Raw genomic sequence first — 23,348 nt, forward strand, 5'->3', positions numbered from 1 at the left:
TTACCTTTTTTGTCCCAGAAGCCTTGGGGGAATTGAAAACCTAGAGAATGGGTGTATTATATAGGAATGGTCTCCCCCTTCCCTTCCTCCTTTTCTCCCAGGTAAGGACAGGGTAGACCTTACTGAGAATCCTGATGGCAGCTGACCCAGCAGGACTCTCAATTCCTTCCCTTCCCCAGGGGGCCTGGGTGGGACTGTGTCAGGGGTGGTGCTGCCCAGTGCTTTGGGTCCAGAGGTGGGGCAGAGACTGCCCAGGAGCAGAGAGCCTCTGTCTCCCTCTAGTCTCTCCCTCTGGTCCAGGGCTATTAGTTTTCGGAGGTCGTGAGGACCAGGAGGCCCACCTGCAGTTGAGCCACACATTGTCTGCATATTAGGAAGTGGGCCTGACAGAACGGTCGTGGGGACAATGTGGAAGGCGGGGGAGTGGGCATCGCTGCTCAAGTCCCAGGAGACAACCTGGTACTCACGGTAGCCCAGATGTCTTCCAGTGAATCCCCCTCCCACCCCTGCTTCACAACTTTCTGGATGCCACTGCATTTGACAGCTCTCTCCAGGTGGCAATCAGAGCAAGACAGATGAGGTGGAGGCCAGGCCAGTGAACTACCCATGCAGCTCAGGAACAATCCTGCCCACAGCCAGGGTGGTGCCCTCGGATGTGGGCATGATGCTCTGGACAGCAGCATGGCCATCGTACCACAGCTCCCCAGAGGACAGGAAGGGTGTGCGCTCTGGCCACGTGCCCCTCCATGAGGCCAAAGTGTTATGGACCCTGACAGCGGGGTGGGGCAAGCATGCTGGCAATCTCGGGGCAGCGGTCATACTTCTCATGGCCACTCCATCACAAACACAGGGCCATCAGCACAAGGTACCAATGACTCTTTGATTCCATTCTTTAAATGCACTCCGAGTCATCAGGGTGGAAAAGACATAATATTTAGCAGCAGCAGCCCTCTCTCATATTGGTGGGATCTGACACCTGGCTGGTGTAGATGGGCTTCCCACTGATCACAGCTTCCTGTCCTCGACCTGGTGAGTGCCACTGAATTTACCATGATGGACGAGGTAGAGGTCAATGGAGGAGTCACTGATGGTGACCTAAATCCATGTTGCCAGTGGTGAAAGCAGCCCCAGGGACCTGACTCAACGTACCCAAACCTATTTACTCCAAGCTGCACCATGTGTCACAGGGGAGAGTGGCTGGCACATGGAAGGGGACAGCTAGCTCTCAAGTGGGGAGGGGCAGACATCCTCTTCTGTTCACTTCTGAATTTAAAGCTCTAAGCCTCCTTTTCCTTCCCAGCTTCCTATAGGTGAAGGGAGAAGAATCAGCTGAACAGATGGGCAGGGCCTCTGGCATGAGCTCAGTCAATCATTGATTGCCATGTACCAGGCACGTGCTAACACTACAATAAGGAGCAAAAGCAGCCAGGGTCCCTGCCCTTAGGGGGCTTCTGATTTAGTGGGGGAGATGGACTGCAAACAAATCATTACACAAATAAGCACTTCATTCCAGTTATAACAGAGGCCAAGGAAGAAAGTGGATGGTGCTGAGCAGGGCACTGGAAGCTGAAGGTGCACAGCATTTGCCTGCAGATCTTGTTACGGTGCAGACTCTGAGTGCATTGGTCTAGGAAGCCCCCAGAAACCACACTTGGAAATTCAACACATGTTGATCATGTATCTACTGTGAGCCAGGTCTACAACCTGAGTCGCATAATTTGTAACAGAATGTTTTTTCCAAAGAAAGCATGTGGGCTTAAGGGGTGCGATCCAAATTTAAATCCTGACCATGCTGCAGGGTAAATATGTGACCTTGTGCCTGCCACCTCCTGTCTCCAAGCCTCAGTTTTCACATCTGCAGAATGGGGCAGCATCTCATACCCGTGGGGCTGCTGCAAGGCAGCAGAGAGGTACCTGCCAAATGGTAACTGCTCAACACACAGGAGCTATTACTAGCTTTCCATTCTCCTGGGGCCCTTGCTTAAGCCACTTAAATCTGTGAACCCAATTTGAATGTTCACACTTTTTTGACCTCTCACTGGGAGGATTAAGAAGCTAATGATTCTGAAAACACCAACCACTATTATGTTGGCTAATTGGACCCCAGGGGCTGCTTCTAACTGATCCCTGTGAGATGAGACAATTTCTAGTGCAAGATGTCTTGAGGCAGGTCTTTGCTATGAAAGGGGCAAGACAACAAGCTGTATCAGCTCATGTTCCCTGTGTGGATGGTTTAAATTGCTCCAGACCTGGGGCAGGGACAACAGGAGGTAGCACTCTATTAGGAATCCAGAAGTGTGTGTCCCAATTTCGACTGTCACCAAGTGGCTATGTGACAATGAACAAGTCATTTGTCCCTCATGGTGATGTTCCTGAGGGCTGAAAGGAATGAGGCCAGCATATCCCAGAAGATAAAGATTTTAGGAGTACGTAAATAGATGCTCTTCTATTTAAATCGTCACCAATCCATTTTAATGCATATTAGACTCAGGACACGACTGTCAAAGTCATAACGTCATTTCTGGAACTGGATTTAAGTCATCCTTTCAAAGTGAATTGACTGAAAGAAAGCTGTTTTAAAGAAAAGTGAGCAAGCAAGTGACATTATAGGGGGTAAGAGCATACAGCAAAGAGTGGCTGGAGGGTGTGCCAAGTCGGAGGGTCTCCGGCACAGGTGATTTTTTACTCAGGGTTGACATTAGATAACTAATCATAGCCAGCACCCTTCCCCATAAGGAGGGGACCGGCAGTCTCCTTAACACTACACCAGTACCCCACGAGGTGTGGTTTCTGTTCCGTGCAGGGAGAGGTCATTCTGGGTGCTAAGGCCCCCCAGGAAGCCAGCTGAGAGGCTTAAAGGTGAGAAAGGGGAAGCTGATCTGTGTCTTCCCGGGTGAGGCCCCTGGCAAAACTCTGGGCAGCTCAACCTGGTTTGGATGAAAGAATCAAAATCTGCCTGCCCCAGGCTGGAACCGGTGAGACTGAAACTGAAAATCAGACCTTATCATGCCCAGGGCAGGGGAGGAGCAGGCAGCCTGAGAAGACGATAGCCTGGCTTGTTCCATGGGGTGGTGGAACGAGAAATGAGATTATAGCCTTGCCTTCTGCTCCATTTTAAAAGAGAAAGTTTTCTCTGTTCAGCTTTGCTTTCTTAGTTCTGTGACTTTCCCCCTCATTCTTCCAGAAGATGGGATACAATTCAAACTCAAGGTTCCCTTGAATAGTAATATTTCTCAAGTGGTTCCTGTAAGCCAGGCACTATGCTAAGGACTGCATGAGTCTTACCTCTTTTGTTCTCCATAACAACCCAATGAGAAAGTTTTATCTGTACTTAATCGATATGGAAAATGAGGCAGGGGGAGGTTAAGGAAACTTTACTAAGGATTCAAAGCCAGCATCAGCCTAAAGTATCTGTGATCCTCAGGACCACTCTGTATTCAAACATCCACCCAACCCAACAATATACCTATGCATCCGCCCATCCATCCATTAATATAGCCACCCATCCATTCATAAATAATTTTTAAGGATTTCACCATGAACTATGTTAACTAGGAACAGAAATTTGAATATATATATATATATGGGTAAAAATTTGTCTTTGTCCTGGAAGTGAAATTCACCATCTAGAACAATGGTTCTCAACCTTGGGTGCATAATAAACTCATCTGGGGAGCTTTTAAAAGATCCTGTTGCCTGGGTTACACTCTGACCAATTAAATCAGACTCTCTGGGAGTGGGATCCGGACATTAATATTTAAAAAAATATTTTAAACTTCCCAGGAGATTCTAGTGTGCAATCAGGTTGAATGCCAGAGCTGGTGCCTAGTTCTCAGAGTTTGGCCCCTGAACTTTTTAGAAATGCAAATTCTCAGGCCTCAGCCCAAACCTGGAGAGAATCAGAAATGGAGCTGGAGCCCTGAAGTCAGTGTGCTAACAAAACCTCTAACGTGATTTTGATGCACAAGAGAACTTGAGAACCACCAAGCTAGCACCTTGATGCTCAGAGTGGCTGGTCGACCAGAAGCGTTAGCATCACCTGGGAGTTGTTAGAAATGCAAACGCTCAGGCTGGATCAGAATCTGCAATTTAACAAGGTCCCAGGTGCTTCCATGTGCACTGCGTGTTTTCCAAGCATCAGATACTCTGCAAGACCTCTAACACTATCGCACTAAAGCCTTTCTAGCCACTGGCCCACATGCAGGTAGGTCACTCTCTCACACTCCGGCTTTATTTCTTCATAGAAATGAACACTATCTGAAATCTTGTATTTGTTTAAAAATTCAGTATTTGCCTCTTCCACTAGAACATGCACTCTGGGAAGGGGGACCTGCCTGTTTTTGTTCACTGATACATTCCCAGCACCTACACCTGGGCCTGGCCTGCAGCAGGCATTCTGGAACTATTTACCCGACAAATGCACTTCATTACTTATGCATTTGTATCTTCATTATCTACATGAGGAGACTGAGGCCCAGAGAGGAGTAGGAATTTGCCCAGGCTCACACAGTGAGCAATTCACGGGGCTATGATACAAATGTGGCCTGGCTGAGCTCAAACTCTGTAGGATGTGATGTGCAGTCACCCAGGGGAGATGCAAAAAGTGCCCCAGGGAGCAGAGTGACCCTTGCCGTGCAAAGCCCCTGAAGGCTGGCAGTGGGCAGGCATGGTTCTCCACCAGATCCCCAGGCCCTATGCACAGAATGCCCCGCAAACAATTTGCTGATCACATGATGGAAGAAATACCAGAATGAGGAATGACCAGCTCTCTCCGTGGAGGGGTCTGGGAGGTTGCACAAGGGGATAGAGGTGACACTGGATAAGGGGGAGGTTGTAAGGCAGAAATGAAGGGGAAAGAACCTACGCTGATTTCCAACTCTGGGCATCCTCTGTAGAGAAACAGCTCACATGTTCACATTGCAGCTCGGACAATGGTGCCCCTGGCTGCACTGTTCACAAGAGCAAAAAAAAAAAATAACAACCACCTCAGTGTTCACCCGCAGGCGGACGGCTGAGTGACCTGCGGCACAGTCATTCTTTGGTGTATTATTCAGTTAAAACAAATAGGAGGTAGATCATTACTTCATACATCTTGAGTGCGCAGAGCAAGTAACAGAAAATATGTATCATATGACAGCTTTTGTGTTTCGAATTTTTTTCCAACAACAGTCTTTTCTATAGTAAATATATACTTACAAATGTATGTACATAAATACACACATAAATTATATACATATACATGGACACTTTGTAATTGCATAGAGAAAGGTACTAAATAACATGTACACAACATACAACAGTGGTGACTTTGGGGGCAAAAAGCTTCAGTTGGGTGGATGTAGCAAAGGGGAGTTTGGCTTGAGGTTTCAAGTTTTTATAAGAATTGTGTATCTGTGTATTGCCCGGTGGCTAGAAATTGATTTGTCACAGAATAAAAGCGGAAAGGAAGGACGTGCCAGGCTGTGGGGACAGTGTGTGCAAACGCTGTGAGGTGTCTGTGGGCTCTACCCTTAAAACTGGTCCAGAATCTGACCCCTTCTCACCGCTCTATCTACTGCCCCTGTGCAAGCCCCCGTTGCCTCTCACTGGGTTTACTGCAGCGCCCTCCCCACTGGTCTCCAGGCTCCCATTCTGTCCCCACCTCCAGTCCCTTCTCCCATGCAGCCTGAGGGATCCTGTCAGTATGAGATTGGATCATCCCTCATCTGCTCTACACCCTCCCACGGCTCCCATCTCACTCAGGATAGAAGCCAAAACATTCTTCCAATGGCTCACAAAGTCTGGCATGGTCTGACATGTCTCCTGCTGATCTCATTTCCCTGGTTGCCCCCTTGCTCCCTGGGCTCCAACCACACTGGCCTCCTTATTGCTCCTCAAGTGCTCTGGAAACACTGCTGCCTCAGGGCCTTTGCACCTGCTGTTTCCTCTGCTTACAGGGCTCTTGGTCCACATGGACATGAACTGCTTCCCTCATCAACTTCAGGTCTCTGCTCTGTGTTACCTTCCCAGGGAGATGTTTCCTAGCCACTCCAACAAAAATGACAACCCCACCTGCATTCTTCATCCTCCTTCCCTGTTTCTTCCCTCATAGTAAGTATCACCATCCAACATACTATATATTTTGCTTATTTATTGGTATTATCAGTCTCCTGCCCTTCCAGCACCATGTGTAGGCCCAGGAGGGCAGGGTGTTTTGCTGTCTTTCTAGTACTTAAAACCATGCTTGGCATGTGGCTGAATAAACATCTGTTGAATGAATGAACGAATGAACAGTTACTTTTGTTAGGGAAGACCTGTCTAATGAGATCTATAGGATGAGGGGTGCAGAGATGGGGGGGTAGGGGGTGTAGGGGGGGAAAAACCGATGCAGGCAGAGGCAACAGCAAGTGCAAAGGCCCTGGGGGCAGAACCACACCTGTGAGTTAGAGCAAAGAAAAAAGCCAAGAGCTGGACCCAGTGAGCAAAGGGCACAGGGAATTTGAGAGGCTGGCAGGGACAGACAAGGTGAGCCTGGTGGCCAAGGGTAAGGGATTTAGGTCTCACTCTGCACTTTTAAGAAATACTAAGTCATCTTCCTGTTTTAATACACTTCATCCTCACATCAACTCAATGAGGTCAGTGGAATAATCATTCCCATTTATCAGATGAGACAAATGAACCCCAAAGAGGTTAGGCCACTAGATCAGGGACTCATGACTGTTAAGAGGCAGAGCAATGGAAGCCACTAGCTCCACATTCCCTGCAGAATCCCCGTGCAGGCCCCTTGGCCCCTGCCTCCATGGGGTCCGCCTGGGAGCTGGGTCCTTGCAGTCACTCAACGACAACTCTGTAACAGAAGGAAGGGCCCAGGAGGGAGGAGACCAGGAGACTAGGCAGGAAGGGCAGCCAAATCTGGCACTTGAGGCCACAGCTAGGGGGGAATGTCCCCTGCTGAGTCCCTGAGCTTACCGCCCATCTCAAGAGAAAGAAAAGAGTGTGTGTGTGTAACCTGACCCTGCCTGCCCTGCCTGCTCTGAATTTGGGAGCGACCTCACTCTGGCCCATCGCTCCACCCCCAGAGCCCTGGTCTGGGCAGCCAGCTTCCTCCGCGGCAGTGGGAAATGTTGGAAAGCTCCCAGTCACAGAAAAGGAGAGACAGTGTATCTGTGGATGCCAGCCCTGTGGGCGATGGACATCTATAGTCTGAGGACTCTTAGTAGCTTGGCAGAAAGTGATCCTTCAGCTTAGAAGTAGGGACTCTGGAGCTGGGGGTCCTGGGTTTGATTCCTGCCCCTGCCTCTAGTTGTATCACTATAAACTGGTTACTCAACTTCCACAACTGTAAAGTGGACTTATAGCCTAACAGTGGAATAATAATCAAATGAGAATCATAGTGTACTGACTGGGAGAATAGACTTTGGAGTCAGACTTCCTTGTTCAAATTTTGGCCATCACTGAACTGTGTCATCTCAATCATGCTACTTGATCTTTCTGTGCCTCGGTTTCCCCATCTGCAAAATGAGGTTAATAACAGTATCCACTTCTTCGAGTTGAGGATTAAATGAGCTAATGCATTAATGCCTGGCACATAGCAAATGCCAAATGTTGGCTTTAATGATAGTGGAGGAGGAGGAAGAGACTTCATCAACACTTAACGTTGCTTTGAAGTGTCTGGTACCAAGTATAGGCTCACAAATATAAAGTCAAAGGGAAATGGCAGGGACTCATCTGAAGGAGAACTGCCTCTCTCAGCCCTCACTAGTAGCAGCCAGGTGGGAACGTGGTCCCAGCATCTCTAAAGCGGTCAGCATTTCAAGAGAAAGTAGAAATCCAAATTTTGTTGTGAACTCTCCGGATTTTTAGAGGTCCACTTTTACTTAAAACATAGCGTAAACCAAACAAAGGCAACCTGAGGGCCAGGCGTGGCTCTGTGCTGCCAGTCTGCAACCACGGTTCTGAATTCACTGTGGTTACTCATTCAGAGGAGGACAATGGGGTAATAAGCTCAACTGTTGTACTATACCCCTGAGGTGTGCCAGGCAGCAGTAAGCACCCTATGAACTGGGTCACGGTCATGGCCCTGTTTGACAGGCCTGGAAACTGAGGCTCAGAAAGGTTAAACAATCTGCCCAAGATCATTCGGCTGGGAAGCAGTGGGGCTGGGATTCAGACTTGGGTCTTCCTTACTTGGCAGTCTATCCCTTCTCCTATCCCCACTGGCTCTAGAATGAAGACTTGTGCCTCCACTCAGAGAGAAAAGGGGGACTGTCTTTCAACAGGGTTCAATACATTTTCTCAAACTCTCAAAGAGCCCAGGATGTTTACATGGACATGCCCAAGTTCCAGGAAGAGTGAGGGTGTGTTCCCTACCATGTGGTTAGGGTGTGGGAGCCCAGACCCCCTCAGTGGTACTTTTAGCAGGCAAATCTCAGCTTCATAAGCAGCATGCATGGGAAATGTCATTGTCTTGGTGACAGTAATAGCTACTCCCGGAGGCCTGGAGTTGCTTAAAAGCAAATTCCTGATGATGTTATATTCGTCCAGACACAAGTCTCTGGTTTTCTACAACTTACACAGGATTTGTGCCCCATAGAGGCTGGCATCAAACACAAACAGTGAAGGAGAGACAGCCTGGGGTCCCAGAACACCAGCAGCAAATCCCAAAGCTGGCCAGTAAAGGGTTAAGCCCAATGGCTAAGCATAATAGCTTAATGCCTTCTGCTAACTCCGCTCTACCAGGAAGGTTGACAGATCCCAAACAGAACAAACAATAGCTGGAATTGTTCTAGTGAAAACTAGTCCGGCTGCATCATTTGCCAATTATTTTTTAAACAGCTTAACTCTCTTCTGCTTCCTTGACTCCAAACCAACCTGAAAGCAAACTGCAGACAAGTTCGTGTCCCAACGTCAAACCTCTGTAAACAAGACGCCTGCTTGGATGCGGCCACGGCAGGAGCTTGCTGAGGGACAGAACTCAGAGCAGGAGACCCAGACCCTGCAGGACACACCCAGGGCCGTGCCTGGGACACACCTGAAACTGACGGCTGTCTGTGGAGGTGTCAGCATTTCTGGGATTTGGCGACCAAGATGGGACGTTCAGAACACGAATGAGCCTACTTTTACCTCTAATGACTAGACATAATTGTTAGCAATGCATGCCAAAGTTTTGGTCTAGGGGCAACAATCTGATCGGCAGGAGGATAAATTGTCATAATGGCAGTACTTTCGAAAGGATGCGTATCTAAGGCCATCAGTCCCTCATGATATTCTGAGGGGTGAGTAGGGACCACCAGCAGTCAACCAAAACTCACACCAGGAGGCCTACCTTCTATGTCACTCAGAGTCCAGACATCAGCGTCAGCGCAGTTAAGCTTCAGTTTCCCCGGACAACTGCTGTTTACAGTAAGGCTGGGTGAGATCACTAGTTCTAGCATTTCCTTATACCTGAAAGAAAACAAAGGGAAATATAATTTATTCATTAATTATGCATGCCTACTAATGATTCCTATTTCTTTCCCTAAGAGTATAAATATTAAAGCTGATTACCTAAACCCAGCCATCTTATAAATTCTACATCATAAAAATTCACTAAACTTTTCATCAAAGGGAAATGAGGAATTAAAATGAAGTACTTTCTCCCCTTGGAGAATACACCCACTTGATTAAAACTTTCCCCTCCTTCATACTGTATTTTCCCACTAGAAAAATTATACTTTGGTCTCTTAAATGCCATCTGAATGAGCTGGAGTGAGCTAGGGACACTTCCCAGGAGAAGAAGGGAGAGGCAGGCAGAGAGGGGTGTTTGCGTTTGGATTCCCAAAAGTCAGAGGCTTGGGGAGAAATGGGAGTTGACTGCAGTTAAGAGAGAAAAATGGACATGGTGTTACTTGTACAGAGAAAGCCTCAAAAAGCATTAGAATTAAGTAACAAACCCCTTTAGGCAGCAAAACTCCACAACCCGTCACTTTGGTCCCTACCAAGAAAGACAACACTTACTCCTGAGTTACTCCAACTTTGATAAGATGTTACGGGGGACAGGAAAGCACAGGCCAAGCCTCCCGGTCTCCCTCATGTTTTACTGAAAACTTTTCCAACTTTTGCACTATGTAGGGACTTATTCCTCTTGAATTTCTACCCACTGTGGTTAGGAAATGAAATTTCTGGTTGACGGCATAATATCGTACATGGTAGTTTTCAAAGGACTAAACTATGACCAATACCATTCGATGCTGGTTCAAACTGTCCTCAGAGAAAGGCCACGTTTGTTGAAAGAACACCGGTACTGCAAGGTCACCCCTGGCAGGGTCCACTATCATTATGTTAATGAAACACGGTGTACTGACTGATGGCGAAGTGGGTATAAACTAAGATTCCTTTGAGAGAAGATCACAGATTCAAATTCCAGTTTTGCCACTGTGAGAAAGTTTCCAAACTGCTCTAAGTCAAAAGTTTTCTCATCCGGACAATGGGGATCATCAAAGTAACTCCCTGAAAAGGTCATAATGAAGACGGAAAGAGGTGATACTTGTAAAGAAAGGCCTCAGTAGACAGCAACCTAAATGCCATAGGAAGAATGCGATAGGCAGTGTGCTCACTCAGTGGAATACAATACAGCTGTGGAAAAGACTGAACTGGAGGAAAAGACTGCCCTACCCAGCAGGACAGACAGAGAGCCAAACAAAGGAGTACTAAGCAAAGAATCACAAGGGTACTCAAAATATGATTCAATTTCCACGAAGTGTAAAATATACAAATCAGTATTTTATCCTGTTAAGGGATGCATACACATGCAGTAAAAAAGAACAGTATGCCCAGGAATGATAAACACCAATTTCAGGGGAAAGGCTAACTCTGAGAATAGTATGGCTTTGCAGTTTAGGAAGTGATATCTGGGGGCTTCAACTGTGTTTGTCATTTTAGTTCAGAGGCTGACACAAACTATGGTCCAGGTATGACCCATGAGCTAAGAAGGGATTCCACGTTTTTAAATGGTTGACAAAAAAACCGAAAGAAGGATACCATTTCATGATGTGAAATTCAAATTGCAGGCTCCAGAATTTGGAAAAAAGAAAGCTTTCTTGAACATAGTCCTGCCCATTGATGTAATGTATTATCTGTGGCTCCTTTCGTGCTGCTACTTCTGAGTAGTTGTGATAGAGACGCTCAAAGCTGAAAATAGTTAGTTGCTGGTAGAAAAAGCTTGCCAACCCCTGTTTTAGTCTGTAAGCAGGGTGCTGGGCATGCCACTGTTATATGGTTACTATACATCTTTCTGTGCCTTAATATTTTTAAAAAAGAAAGAAATCACTTATCCTAGGACATGCACATAGGAAGTACTTTACATGTACTTTTAAGTCTGATGACGGAATTCCACGCAGATCAGCTTTTTAGTGTTTATATATTTACATTAGCTAAGAAACATTTGGTTACTAAATGTCTCATGTATACATGTGTCCTGGGTTCCCATTTCCTTCTTTCCTGAATGTCATAGGGCACTTCAGGAGAGAGGCCAAGGTGTCTTGTGTCTTTAATACATCAAACACATTGTATGGAGCTTAGCAACAGCAGATATTGAACCTGTTATCTAATCGTACTTGCCAGAAATTTGCATTTTATTCAAACTCATCTCCTTCATCCTTTTGGGTGTAGGCAAATTATTTAAGGTTAGAAAATAAACAATGATGTAAAAAAACAGCATTGCTCTCTAAATATCTAGATGCTGTGAGTATGGGTATTCAAGGCAGCAAGTTATTAGCTAAAGGACCAAATCCAGTTAAAAACAAAATGAACTGTTTATCTTCCTCCTTAGGGTTAAAAATATTTGAAGTAGTTGCTAATATTTAAAAATGAGGTAATTTTACATAAAAATCTGGATTTTCAGCTTCTTTTGAAAATGGAATCATATTGCCATGTTCCTGCATGGCAACTATTGCTGGAGTTGGGTAGCAGTTGTCCAATTGGTCAGGGCCTATGAGCTCCAGTTTGCCATAGTCCACACTGCTCCCTAGTATCTTAGATTTGATCTCTTTTTCCATCTGTGTTTCCTCCTGGTCCTACAGGCCTTTGCATTTGAGACACATGGCACATGTATTGTCAGAAAAGCCTGATGAGGAAAGAAACAGCAATGTGACGCTTCCGGCCTCAGTCATACAGCTTATTGATTTTACGGAGTATCGGCGTGACCCAAACAGCACTTGATGTTATAGCAGAGCAGGAATGTGTTTGTGAGTTTTAACTCTGAGGCCAAGTAGCTATGAAAGCTTTTGGTGTATGCACTTTAGACTCTTGCCTAAGATTCCCGCAGGCCAAGCCAATGTGGAGATCCTCCTATCTCCCCCCAACACACCTGACACAGAATCTTGTTCATTCTGTCATCTGATGATTTGTTGGAGGATGGGAGGAAGGAAGGGATGGAGGGAGAGAGGGACTTTGAAGGGGAGAGGGAGACGGAAAATCTGTAATTGAGTGACTAGCTTCCTCAAACAAAGTTTTTAAAACTCCAATCTATTCTCTTTTCTCACTCTCCCTAGTCATTGGACTCTAATGTATTAAATATGTAAGTATGTCTCCTGATAAATGATGCTGTATTGTTTTATGTGTGACATGTGTTTTAATCCACATGAACAGTGGTGTGCTTGAGATCTCATTCTGCTTATTAGGCTTTCCTTTTTTTCAGTCTTCACAATGGTTTTATAATGTACACATGCTGCTGAATGATTATCTAGCTTATAACTAGAATTCTATACTGTGTGCCCGCTCCATTGTATTTACGCGTCGCCCTAGTGCTGAATGGCTAGGAAGCCTTTATCTCTCAACTACCATAAACAATGCTGCGATGAACATCTTCATTAAAATAATATTATGTGTATCTATCCATACATATGTGTTTACAGACACACATACTTAAAATGTATATATATTTAAGGAAGATTTCTGTGCCATTGGGTACATGTGAACTGAACTTAACCAGTTACTAGCAGATCATTCTTCATAATTCCTGTGCTAATCTGGATTCCTAGCACAAGGGCATGAATCCTCTAGTTTTCATAAATTCTTAATAACACTTGGCATTATCCAGCATTCTAATTTTTGTCAAACCAGTAAGTGGAAAGTGATATCTCATAGTTGTTTCAATTTGCATTTCTACGGTTAGTAGTGAGTTAGAGCATATACTCAATTGTGGGCCATATGAGTTTCTGGGAACTATTTATATCTTTTATTCTTGTTCATTTTTCTGCAGGGTTTTTTTTTTCTCCTCTTGTTGATTTGCTGGAGTGCCATGTACAGTCTAAATATTAGTTCATTGTTGGTTTTAGATACTATAATCTTCTTTTCTTAACCTTTCATTTGCCTGTTTTCTATATTTATGGTGTCTTGCAGCACAAACAACTTCTTACATATTTGTCTCCAAATTCCTTTTTTTCCTTGGTGTCAAAATTATTTCCCTAACCCTCGGATACTAAAATTTGCCAACATTTTAAGCTATTCCTTTAGAGTTTTACCTTTCACAGTTAAGTATTTAATTTATCTGGGGTATTCCTTTTAAAATGGTTGAGAGCCACATTTTCCTCCAATATTGGAGAAAATGAAAATATGTGATTTTTCCTAACAGGTATTAAACTCTAACTGAACTCACCTCCTAGCTTTGATGGGATAGTTTATATTTTGGTTCAATCTCACTATTGTAATAAAAAATACAACCCTACCAAACATTGTTTTAAGGCACTGGAGGGCAACTAAAGCAGGGATGGAGGGCCCGAGAGTCCACATTGATGAGACCAGGACTGAGTGAAGTCTGACCTCTACCACTTCTCCCATTAAGACATTTGCCAATTGGGAAACACAAAAGGAAAAAGGGACAGCTTAGAGTTTTCCAGTCTCAAGGGGCTGGGAAGACAAAATCTGGAGTTCAGGGCTACTAAAGTAGTTAGGACCCAAGGAGCAAAGATCCTAGAGATATGAGAACCACAGAAGAATGAGCCAGATACTGCTGACAATTACTACCCTTGAGGCATTTGCTGATATGCACGCTGGGTGTGGTGAGAGTCAGAGAAGCCCAGCAGAAAGGGGCAGGTAGGAAGGCAGGAAATGAAGCAGAGCTTTGGGCGATCTCCTGGTCCTAGGGAGGCAAAAATTGGAGTTTGCGGCCCACCAAGGATGAGAATCTTTTGTAAACATACCAGGCTTTTAACTGACACCATGTCTTAAATCATTTTAATCCCCTATTGAATCAAAGTGATGTGCCTCTACTATCACTACCTACCAGAAGAAAAGTAACTTTTCTTTTGGGGAAATTTCATCTTCCAGAGTTTCCACAATTTTTCATACATAATGTTTAGCATTTAATAAAAAATTACCAGGCATGCAAGGAGACAAAACCAAATAATCAAAAACCAAGGGGAAAAAAACCCCTAAAACCATATAAGATTCAGCTATGGAGTTATGAAACATGTACTTCCCAACTACCTTGAAAATGGGATCAAGAAAATAGATTTATGGTGTAGAATGCTTCTAGAGAACTAGACTCTTTAAAAAAATTCAAATGAAAATTCTAAAACTGAAGAATGTAATAATTGAAATTCAGAACTCAACAGAGCAATGGAACCACAGACTGAACATAGCAGAAGAAAAGATTAATGAACTGGAAAATGAATTAGTAGACAAATATCAGAAAGAAGGCTGGGAAATAGGTTTTCATAAAAGCATTAAAAAACATGGAACATGGAGAAAAGGTCGGACATACATGTAATAGAAGCCACAGAAAGAGTAGAGAGGGAACAAGTCAGAAAAAATGTTTAATGAGCAACTGACGGAAAACCTAACACTGACAGGAGACATCAAGGCAGTGGAATCAAGGTCTGCAAAGAAGAAATACAAATGGTCAGCAGGCACATGAAAGATACTCCACATTGCTAATCACCAGGGAAATGCAAACCAAAACCACAATGAGATATCACTTCACATCAGTTAGAATGGCCACTATCCAAAAGGTAAGAATAACAAATGTTGGTGAGGAGTAGAGAAATGGGAACCCTTCCCACCCTGTTGGTGGGAATGTAAAGTGGTGCAATCACTATGGAAAGCAGTACAGAGGTTCCTCAAAAAAAAAAAAATTCCATTCAATCCTGTAATTTCACTTATAGGAATTTACCCAAAGAAAATAAAATCCCTGATTTGAAAAGATACATGCACCCTTATGTTTATCACTGCATTATTTACAATAGCCAAGATATAGAAACACCTAGATGTCCATCAACAGATGAGTGGATAAAGAAGATGTGGTACATATACACAATGGAACATTATTCAGCTGTAAAAGAAAAGAAATCCTGCCATTTGCAACAACATGGATGGATCTAGAGGGTATTATGCTCAGTGAAATAAGCCAGGTAGAGAAAGACAAATACTGTATAATTTCCCTTATTTGTGGAATATAAAAACAAAGCAAAACAGAGCGAACAAAACAGCAGTAGACTCATAGACACTGAGAAGGGACTAGTGGTTACCGAGGGGGAGGGGCTGGGAAGGGTGAAGGGGATAAAGGGGCATAATAATTCGCAATCACACTATAAGCTGGTCGTGGGGATGGTAGTACAGCATGGAGAATACAGCCAATGACTCTGTAACATCTTTCTATGTTGATAGAGAATAACTGCACTAGAGGGGGTGAGGATTTAACAATATGGGTAACTGTTGAACCACTGTGTTGTACATTGGAAACCAATATAAGATTGTGTATCCCCGATACTTCAATTAAAAGAAAAAAGAAGGTCTGTAAATCAGAAGCAGGATAAATCAGAGGAAAATACTCCTGGGCATATAATAGTCAAACTGTATATGTGTGAGAATATACTAATCTTAAAAGCAGCCAGAAGATGAAAAAAAGACAAATTATTATTAAAGAAGGAGCAATAAGATGTCTCAACAAAAATGATGGAAATCAGAACAATGGTACTTCATTCACCAACATAGAATTCTATGCTAGCAAAAATTCTTCCATAAAGGAAACAAACCACAATCAAGTTTATTTGCAACCAGTAGACCCACACTATGAAGATGCTCTGGAGACATGAAAACTTAGCAAAGAACAGAAAACAATGTAAAAGGGTAAATATGTGAGTAAGGAGGTGGACAAATGAAGTTTACATAGTTGAAGAACCTTGCATAGTTCCTGGAAGCAGTATAAGTACTAACTTGGAGTAAACTTAACATTTATCAAGGATGCATGCTGTAATCTTTAAGGTAACTATGCAGAGAATAATAAAAAATGTATACCAACAAGCAATAGAGAAAATGGAATAATAGAAATACCTGATTAGTCCCAAAGGAGGCAGGAAAGTAGAGGAGAAGCAAAGAAGAGATGGAGCAAATAGAAAAAAATATGATCGCTTTAAACTCAAATTTATCAACAATTACAGTAAACATTGCATTACAGTAAGTATATTAAACGTAAGCAGAATAAATACCTTCCATTAAAAGACAAAGATTGTAAGACTGGATTAAAGAATGAACTACATTCTTATTACAAAAGGCCCCTGTCAAATATAAAGACACATAGATTCAAAGCAAAACTGGAAAACTCTCTATATACAAACACCAAATAAAAGGAAGCTGGCATAATTTGAAATAGACTTGAAAATAAAAACCATTACTAGAGATTTAGAGGACCATACAGTAATGACAGAAGAATCAAGCCACCAAGATATAACAGTAAGAAATCTGTCCTCCTCAAAAGTACTTTGCATGGTACTGACTTCAAAAAGGAATAAAGACAGTTGACTGAGTCTTGGTCTGTGTGATGCAATACAAGATCTAAAATTCAAACGTACTTACAGCAATGTAAATACATCATTCTTCGGAAACAAATACACAAATATCATTAACAAAGCCAGAGCAATAGACATGTTAGTCTTTGCAAAGTAAACACCACCCTGACTGAAGAAGCTGCCACTTGTCCTTTCCTGCTGCCAGCCTACAGCTTTATGGGAGCTGCTCTCCAGCAGAAGCGAACTATTAACCACAAAGTACAGCGATATGAACAGTTCAAGGCAACTTGGAGTAAAAAAAAAAACCCTTCTAAAAATTCTAATCGTAGCTCGTATTTCCCGAGCACCTACTGCAGGCTAGGCATATTCCCCATCACTTTCACATTATCTCCCTTAATTTTCTCCCTCATCCTGGGAGATATAATTTCTGCCCTCTATTTCCCAACAGGTTTAGGTCTGAGCAAAGCACAGGCACAAAGGAAACATGAATCATTCCTGTTTGGTGAACTTACCCTATTCTGCCATGAGGAGTTTAAAAGAAGCTTTTAAACTTGCAGCCCGTGGTGAGTTTTGTGCTGGTCATATGGTCTTATTATTGAATTACATAGGGCAGTAGAAGAGGGAGGCTGATCTCTTTTGGTGTTTTGAAGCCTCTGAAGGTCTAAACCTGGCCCTGATTATAGTGCTCATTTTACAGATAATAGAAAGAAAAATAGCAAACACTCAAAGAACATTTACTCTGGGGCCAAGAGCTCTTTACACATCTTGACTCATTTAATCCTATGAAGTGGATAGAGATGAGGAGACTGAGTTTCATTCAGATTGAAGTTCACTAACCTACCAGTTAGGGTTGGAGCCTGGAGTCATAACCAACCTGTGCTCTTAACCAAACGTTGCAAATAAAACTGGGTCAGAATTTGAACCCAGGGCCCATTCAGCCTCAATATCCACTAAGCCATCAGGTCAGAGCACTGACTCTGTCATCTACTGTAGGGCTTTAAATCCCAGCTACATGTCTCATCAGATATATAACCTTGGGCAAGTTATTTAACTTCTCTGAGCCTCATCCATAAGGATGGGGAAAACAAGAGAACTTCCCCTGGCAAATTATTCTGCAGGTTAAGTCAGAGAAGGCATGAGTGAGTGGATGCTCAACAATTATTTGCATTCACACAGACAAAGCTTGAAACACACAATTAGTTTCATTCCACGTAGACACAGGAGCTGTCATGAGGATCATCTGGAAACCACTGGTTCTTACTGTGCTCTGATGGGCAGGGTGGAATTCTCTTGTAATCTGGGGGGAAGCTTCCCCCATGTTCCCCCCCTTCTCTCTTCACAATTACCTGAAATAGGAGACCAGCTTATTCTCTTTGCAGGGGAGGGAAGAGAGAAATCAGACAGTCTTAGCTGAGTCTGGGGGGAGGAGAAAGGCTTAGCTTCTTTTTCATGAAGGCGGGAAAGAGCAGCAAAGGCATGGGATTCATTTACAAAAAAATTTTTTTTTCCTGCATTGCATTGTTGCAAAACCCTGATACCCCTGCTGCTTCCGAACTGGGCCAAGAGGAGTGGGAAGAAAGAGGCATTCAAAAGCCCCCGCCCTCTGGCCTTCTCCTGGCCTGCTGCTGCCAGCGGCTTGCACCATTCGTTACCCTTGTCACCACCCCTGTCCCTGGGGACTAGGAAGCAAGAAGGGAGCGTGGGGCTGCTGGAGGAGCCCCAGAGATGACAGCTGGAGGGTGGGGGGTGGGGGAGACTTCAAAGGCTGGGAAGGATCAAAAGCAGATGGAGGGTCCCAGGCGGGTGGGCAGCTCACCTCTCCACACCCCCCTGAGCGCCCTGGCTACCTTGGCTGAGAACAGTGGCTCTGCCTGTTGGATGGAGAGGACAGATGGCCAGTCGGCCAAGGGGACTTTAGAGAGGGCCAACTCCCAGCATCTTTCAAGGGTTTTGAAACCCAAACCTGCTGACAGCAATCACAGGCTTCTGGATAGACAACAGCTGGGGCTCCAACCTGGGCATTTCTGGCCGCCACCCCCCCGTACCCCCACTTGATTTCATTCAAAATACATCTGCTAATTGCAAACCAGCTCTGCCACTGTCTCGATCGCAGAGTGGGGACCAACTGCACACACCAAAAACCCAGGACCATCTCCGCACCCCTCCACCTCCGTCACTGTCATATTCACTCTGTCACTAGGAACTGTCAAGTTCATCCCCTAAACTGCCACAGTATCCACTGACTGCTCTCCACCTCCATGACTCCGACCCAGGGCCACATCCGCCCTATGCTCTCTGCCCTGGACAAGCACCACAGCTCTGCGCCTGTCAGAGCCACTCGGGCCTCACTCTGGTTTGTTCTCTGTGCCCCCCCAGTTTGTTCTCTGTGACACAGCCTGACGGACTTCTGACAACAGAATCTGAACCTGCGTCCCACTCCCCAACCTCATCTTTGCTTATAACCTCTGACTGTCCTTAGAATGAAGCAAGGACTTCTGAAGACAGCCTCGATCTGGCTTCCCGTTGTGTGATGTTTCATTCCAGCACACTGGCCTTTTTCTCACTCCATGCTCCCTCCTGTCACCAGGTTTTGCACATGCTGTTCCCTCAGCCTGGAACGCTGTTCCCTCCTGCTCACCTTTCAGAGGTCTCAGCTCTAGCATGACCTCCCTAGGCCCTCCCTCAGTAGAGCCCATTTCCTGATGGCAGCTCCCATGGGTCCATGTCCCTCTCTTTCTCACACCAGTCACTATAGTAATTTTTATGGGTGTTTGTACGTTATTTAACTTCCATCTGTCTTCCTGGCTAGACTGCAAGCTCCCTGAAAGCAGAGATTTTTGTCTCTTTTGTCTACCATTATACTCCCCAAATATTTGGCAGAGCCTGGCCCTTGACAGCTGTTTAATAAATATTTCTTGTATAATGAATGGACCCATTATTTGAATGTATGAATAAATGTATTATTTAACCATTCTTTACTGAGTGCCTGCTATGTGAGCTCAACACTGTGCTGGTCACTGCCATGGACGCTACCTGGGACACTGCACATATTTATATTGCCTGCCTGGCCCCTCTATGCATCAAGTCTGAGACCCCTAGTTTACTCTTCTTTCCAGCATTAGGACATGGTCAGAAGTCCATGGGTGTTGTACACTACTGTCTTCCAGGTCATCCCACAGGGGAGAGTGGTCCAACAGCTCTAGTCAAAATGCCACAAGGTGCTTGTTAATCACAGTTACTGTGTATTAAGCTCTGCCTAGATGTCATGCCCCTGGAAGTCCTGCTTTCTTTCCTCCTTAGGTTTTTCTTTTTTTCCCCAGCTTTACTGAGATATAATTGACATATTGTGTTAGTTTAAGGTGTATAATGAGATGATCTGATACATGTGCATATCACAAAATGATTTTGGTGGTCTTGCTTTGAGCTAAGAAAGCAGGAAGAGAAAGCAGGTATGTCTAGGGCCACAACATGGAGAACAAAGTCCTCACTTGTGGAACATGGTGGAACAGTGGGTGCCTGGCATTCTGGCCTGGTGGAGCTTGTGGTAATAGCATCTTCTCTATCTTTGGGAGAAGTGCCTCTCCCCAGCTGTCTGTTGATGAGGCTTGGCTGGGGCTGACCCACCCAACAGGCCCTGATCCTGGCAATTAGCAGCTCCCATGCCACAGTCTGCAGTGATTGGCTCAGGGGTGGTGGTCACATGAGTCAGTGGAGGCCAATGAGAGGCCTAGGATGAACTGCTGGAGAAGAGATGCTCTCTCCCATTGGACATGAAGTGTTTACCTGGAGCTGCTGGCAGTGCAGTCTACAGACTACCTCTGAGTAGCACAGTCTTAGGAGACTGGGACCCCCATTCTACTATATGGGCATCACATTGTTGGTGTTCAGTGTGCAAGTTAAGAGTAGGAGTAAACTGTAGGTTCAGCCAGTGAAATTTGGGGGCTGATGTCACTGTAGCCCGCATATCCACAGTTACTAATAGAATGAACAATTCTGCAGACCTTTTTCTCTCCGTAAACACATACAAACAGCCATATATAACTTTAAAAATATATAGTATTGTTTTAGAAGTGTGTTTTATGAAGGTATTTTTATCAACATCCTATTCTGGGACTTTTTTCACTCTGATAACAAAATGTCTTCATCTTCATTCCACATCACGACACAGAGATCTAGCTTATTCTTTCAACAGCTACATAGAATCCCCAGGTCTGTCCACGCCACAGTTCTTCTGGCCAGTCCCCATGTTTCTGTCACTGTAGCTAATGCCACTGTCTGGTACCTGTGTGTACTTCCTAGGAGTAAGACCCCAAGGTAAAACTGCTGCGAGTTCCTTTAAAATTGTAAAGGATATTTCCACCCCTTGGAGTGGCTGCTCCGATTTATTTTCCCAATGGCCATGTCCTGTTCTCACCCTCTGCACCATTTCTAGTCCCTGATCTGAAAGCTTTTATCCAAAACTCTCTTAGGAAGTCATAAGCAATTTTTATAATATGCCTCCACAGCAGTTTACGCCAGAGCACCCTTGTTCAGCCAAGCAGATGAAGTTCTAGGCAGCCTTACGGCAGGAAGGACTGTCAGCCCAGGTTTGGGGTCTTAGTCCTGTGCCAAGCTCCCTCACTCAGGCTCGATGGATTCACATGCACACGAATGGGGGGCAGAATAAAAATGGTTGATGGGATGGTCTGACTGCACTTCCCTCATTCCCGATAACCTGTAAAATCAAGGGTCCATTGTTTCGGCTAATACACTTTTGCTATGCAAGGGAATTTTTTTTTTACCTTTTTATTTTGAGATCATTACAGATGTACAAGAAGCAGCAAAGAATATTACAGAGGTCCTGGATAGCCTTTGCTCAATTTCCCCCCAGCAATTACACCTTATGTAACTATATAGTACAGTATCAAAATCAGGACCTCGACATTGGTGCAGTGTGTGTATATAGCCTAGCGTCATTTTATCACATGTGTGGATTTGTGTAACCACCAGTACACTCAAGACAGAGAACTATTTCATCACCAAAAAGGTCTCTGTTGTGCCACCCCTTCACAGGTGCACCCTCATGCCCCCTCCAGCCCCCAAACACCCAAATCCCTGCCAATCAGCAATCCATTCTCTAAAATGCCATTTGGAGAATGTGATATAAACAGAATCATACAATATATGACTTCTTGAGATTTCTTTTAAACATGAGTCAAGTTCAGATGCCTGCATTTACAATGTGTTTTCCAATATTCAGTAGGCCCACAAGAGACAACTTTCAAAAAAGCACCCAATGTGCGGTGACAGACTGAGACAGGACCACACACATTCTGCTGATTTGGGGTTGGGTTCCGCTGGGCCCTCAAGCAAAATGCAGAATTTTATAGAATATTTCTCATGCAGAGCCATTAAAAAAAGCCACCCACAACGAACAAAACAAAGCACCAGGTTAAACACCATGCTGTCTTACTGTCAGGAGAGGCCAGCCTAGGGACCATCCAGCGCTGGAGGTCAGAGGGAACCCAGGGGCCCCCCAGGAGGCAAGCCGGCAGGCAGCGGGCAGGCAGCAGCATTCTCTTGGGCTGCAAAAGCTTTTGCTCTGAGCTCACGTGGCTCCCTACCCTCAGCAATAGTGCAACAGCATCTCTGCCCCGCACCGCTCCTCTTCCTCTGCTCCCCACGCCCCGGCCCGCCACAGTGACCTGGACCCATTTTAAACCGCTTTAAACCACTGAGAGCCTCCCTCTGAGGCTGCAGAGCAAGGGTGTTTCAATTTGAGAAAAGGGAAATGGGTGGGAGAAAAATATTGGAGAACCAGTAAGAGAAACTGAATAGCAAAAACTGAATGTCAGAACATCTTCATCCTCCCCGAATTCTTACTTGTGTCCCCACAAAGCACCGACCATTATGAAACTGAAAAATAATGAGTTCACAGGATGCCTAGGAGCCAGGCTCTGTTTCCAGGGCTTTTCGTGCTTGAGCCCACTTAACCTTCCCAACAGCCCCTGGGAGATGGGCAGAACTTAAAATCCCATATTATAGATAAGGAAAGCCAGGACAGGATGTTTAAGTCACTTGCCTAAAATCAGCTGTAAGTAGCAGAGATGGATTTAAAGCCAAGTTGTCTGACTCTGAATGTCCTACTCTCCCACCATCTGCCTCGGACAGCAGCAGATGTCTGAAAATGAATCTTTCCTAATGACTGATCTCCTCTAATGACATTGTTACCCTGAAATTGAATGGGCCATGCAGTGATTCATGAGTTTTTAAATGTTTCTCTTGTGAGGCTGGCTCAATGTGATGCAATTTCATACGGTGAGGGTTTTTTTTTCCCCCCTCTTTTTCCGTAAAATGGTTTCCTGGTGAGAGCTCGAAGACTTTTTTAATGAAACATCTCAAACATATGCAAAAGCAGACAGAATAATAAATAAATCACTGAGCATCCATCAGCCAGATTCAACAATTTCCAAGATTTTACTGTATGTGTCTCTTCTAAGCTTTTTTGATTTGTCTATTTTTCTCTTTGGTGAGGTTTTTAAAGCAACTTTGCACTTAAAGTCTCTCCTCTTTGCTATATGTCTTTAAAAAATGTGGATGCTTTCTATTATTGCACCTAACAAA

At 44.5% G+C, this 23,348-nt stretch overlaps 1 protein-coding gene across 3 annotated transcripts in view; it reads right to left on the bottom strand.

Annotated features, from left to right (window-relative positions):
• The window catches only part of EYA2 (EYA transcriptional coactivator and phosphatase 2), a 218,334-nt gene that overhangs the window by 138,763 nt on the left and 56,223 nt on the right, over positions 1 to 23,348 (bottom strand). For all 3 annotated transcript variants that reach the window (XM_037006250.2, XM_017667454.3, XM_037006251.2), the window contains one exon: positions 9,305 to 9,423. In XM_037006250.2, the coding sequence (XP_036862145.2) occupies positions 9,305 to 9,413 (109 nt within the window). In that variant the 5' untranslated portion in view covers positions 9,414 to 9,423. Of the gene's footprint in view, positions 1 to 9,304; positions 9,424 to 23,348 lie in introns of those variants that run through there.

This window comes from Manis javanica, chromosome 5, assembly GCF_040802235.1.
Source record: "Manis javanica isolate MJ-LG chromosome 5, MJ_LKY, whole genome shotgun sequence".
In the NCBI taxonomy this organism is placed as follows: domain Eukaryota; kingdom Metazoa; phylum Chordata; class Mammalia; order Pholidota; family Manidae; genus Manis; species Manis javanica.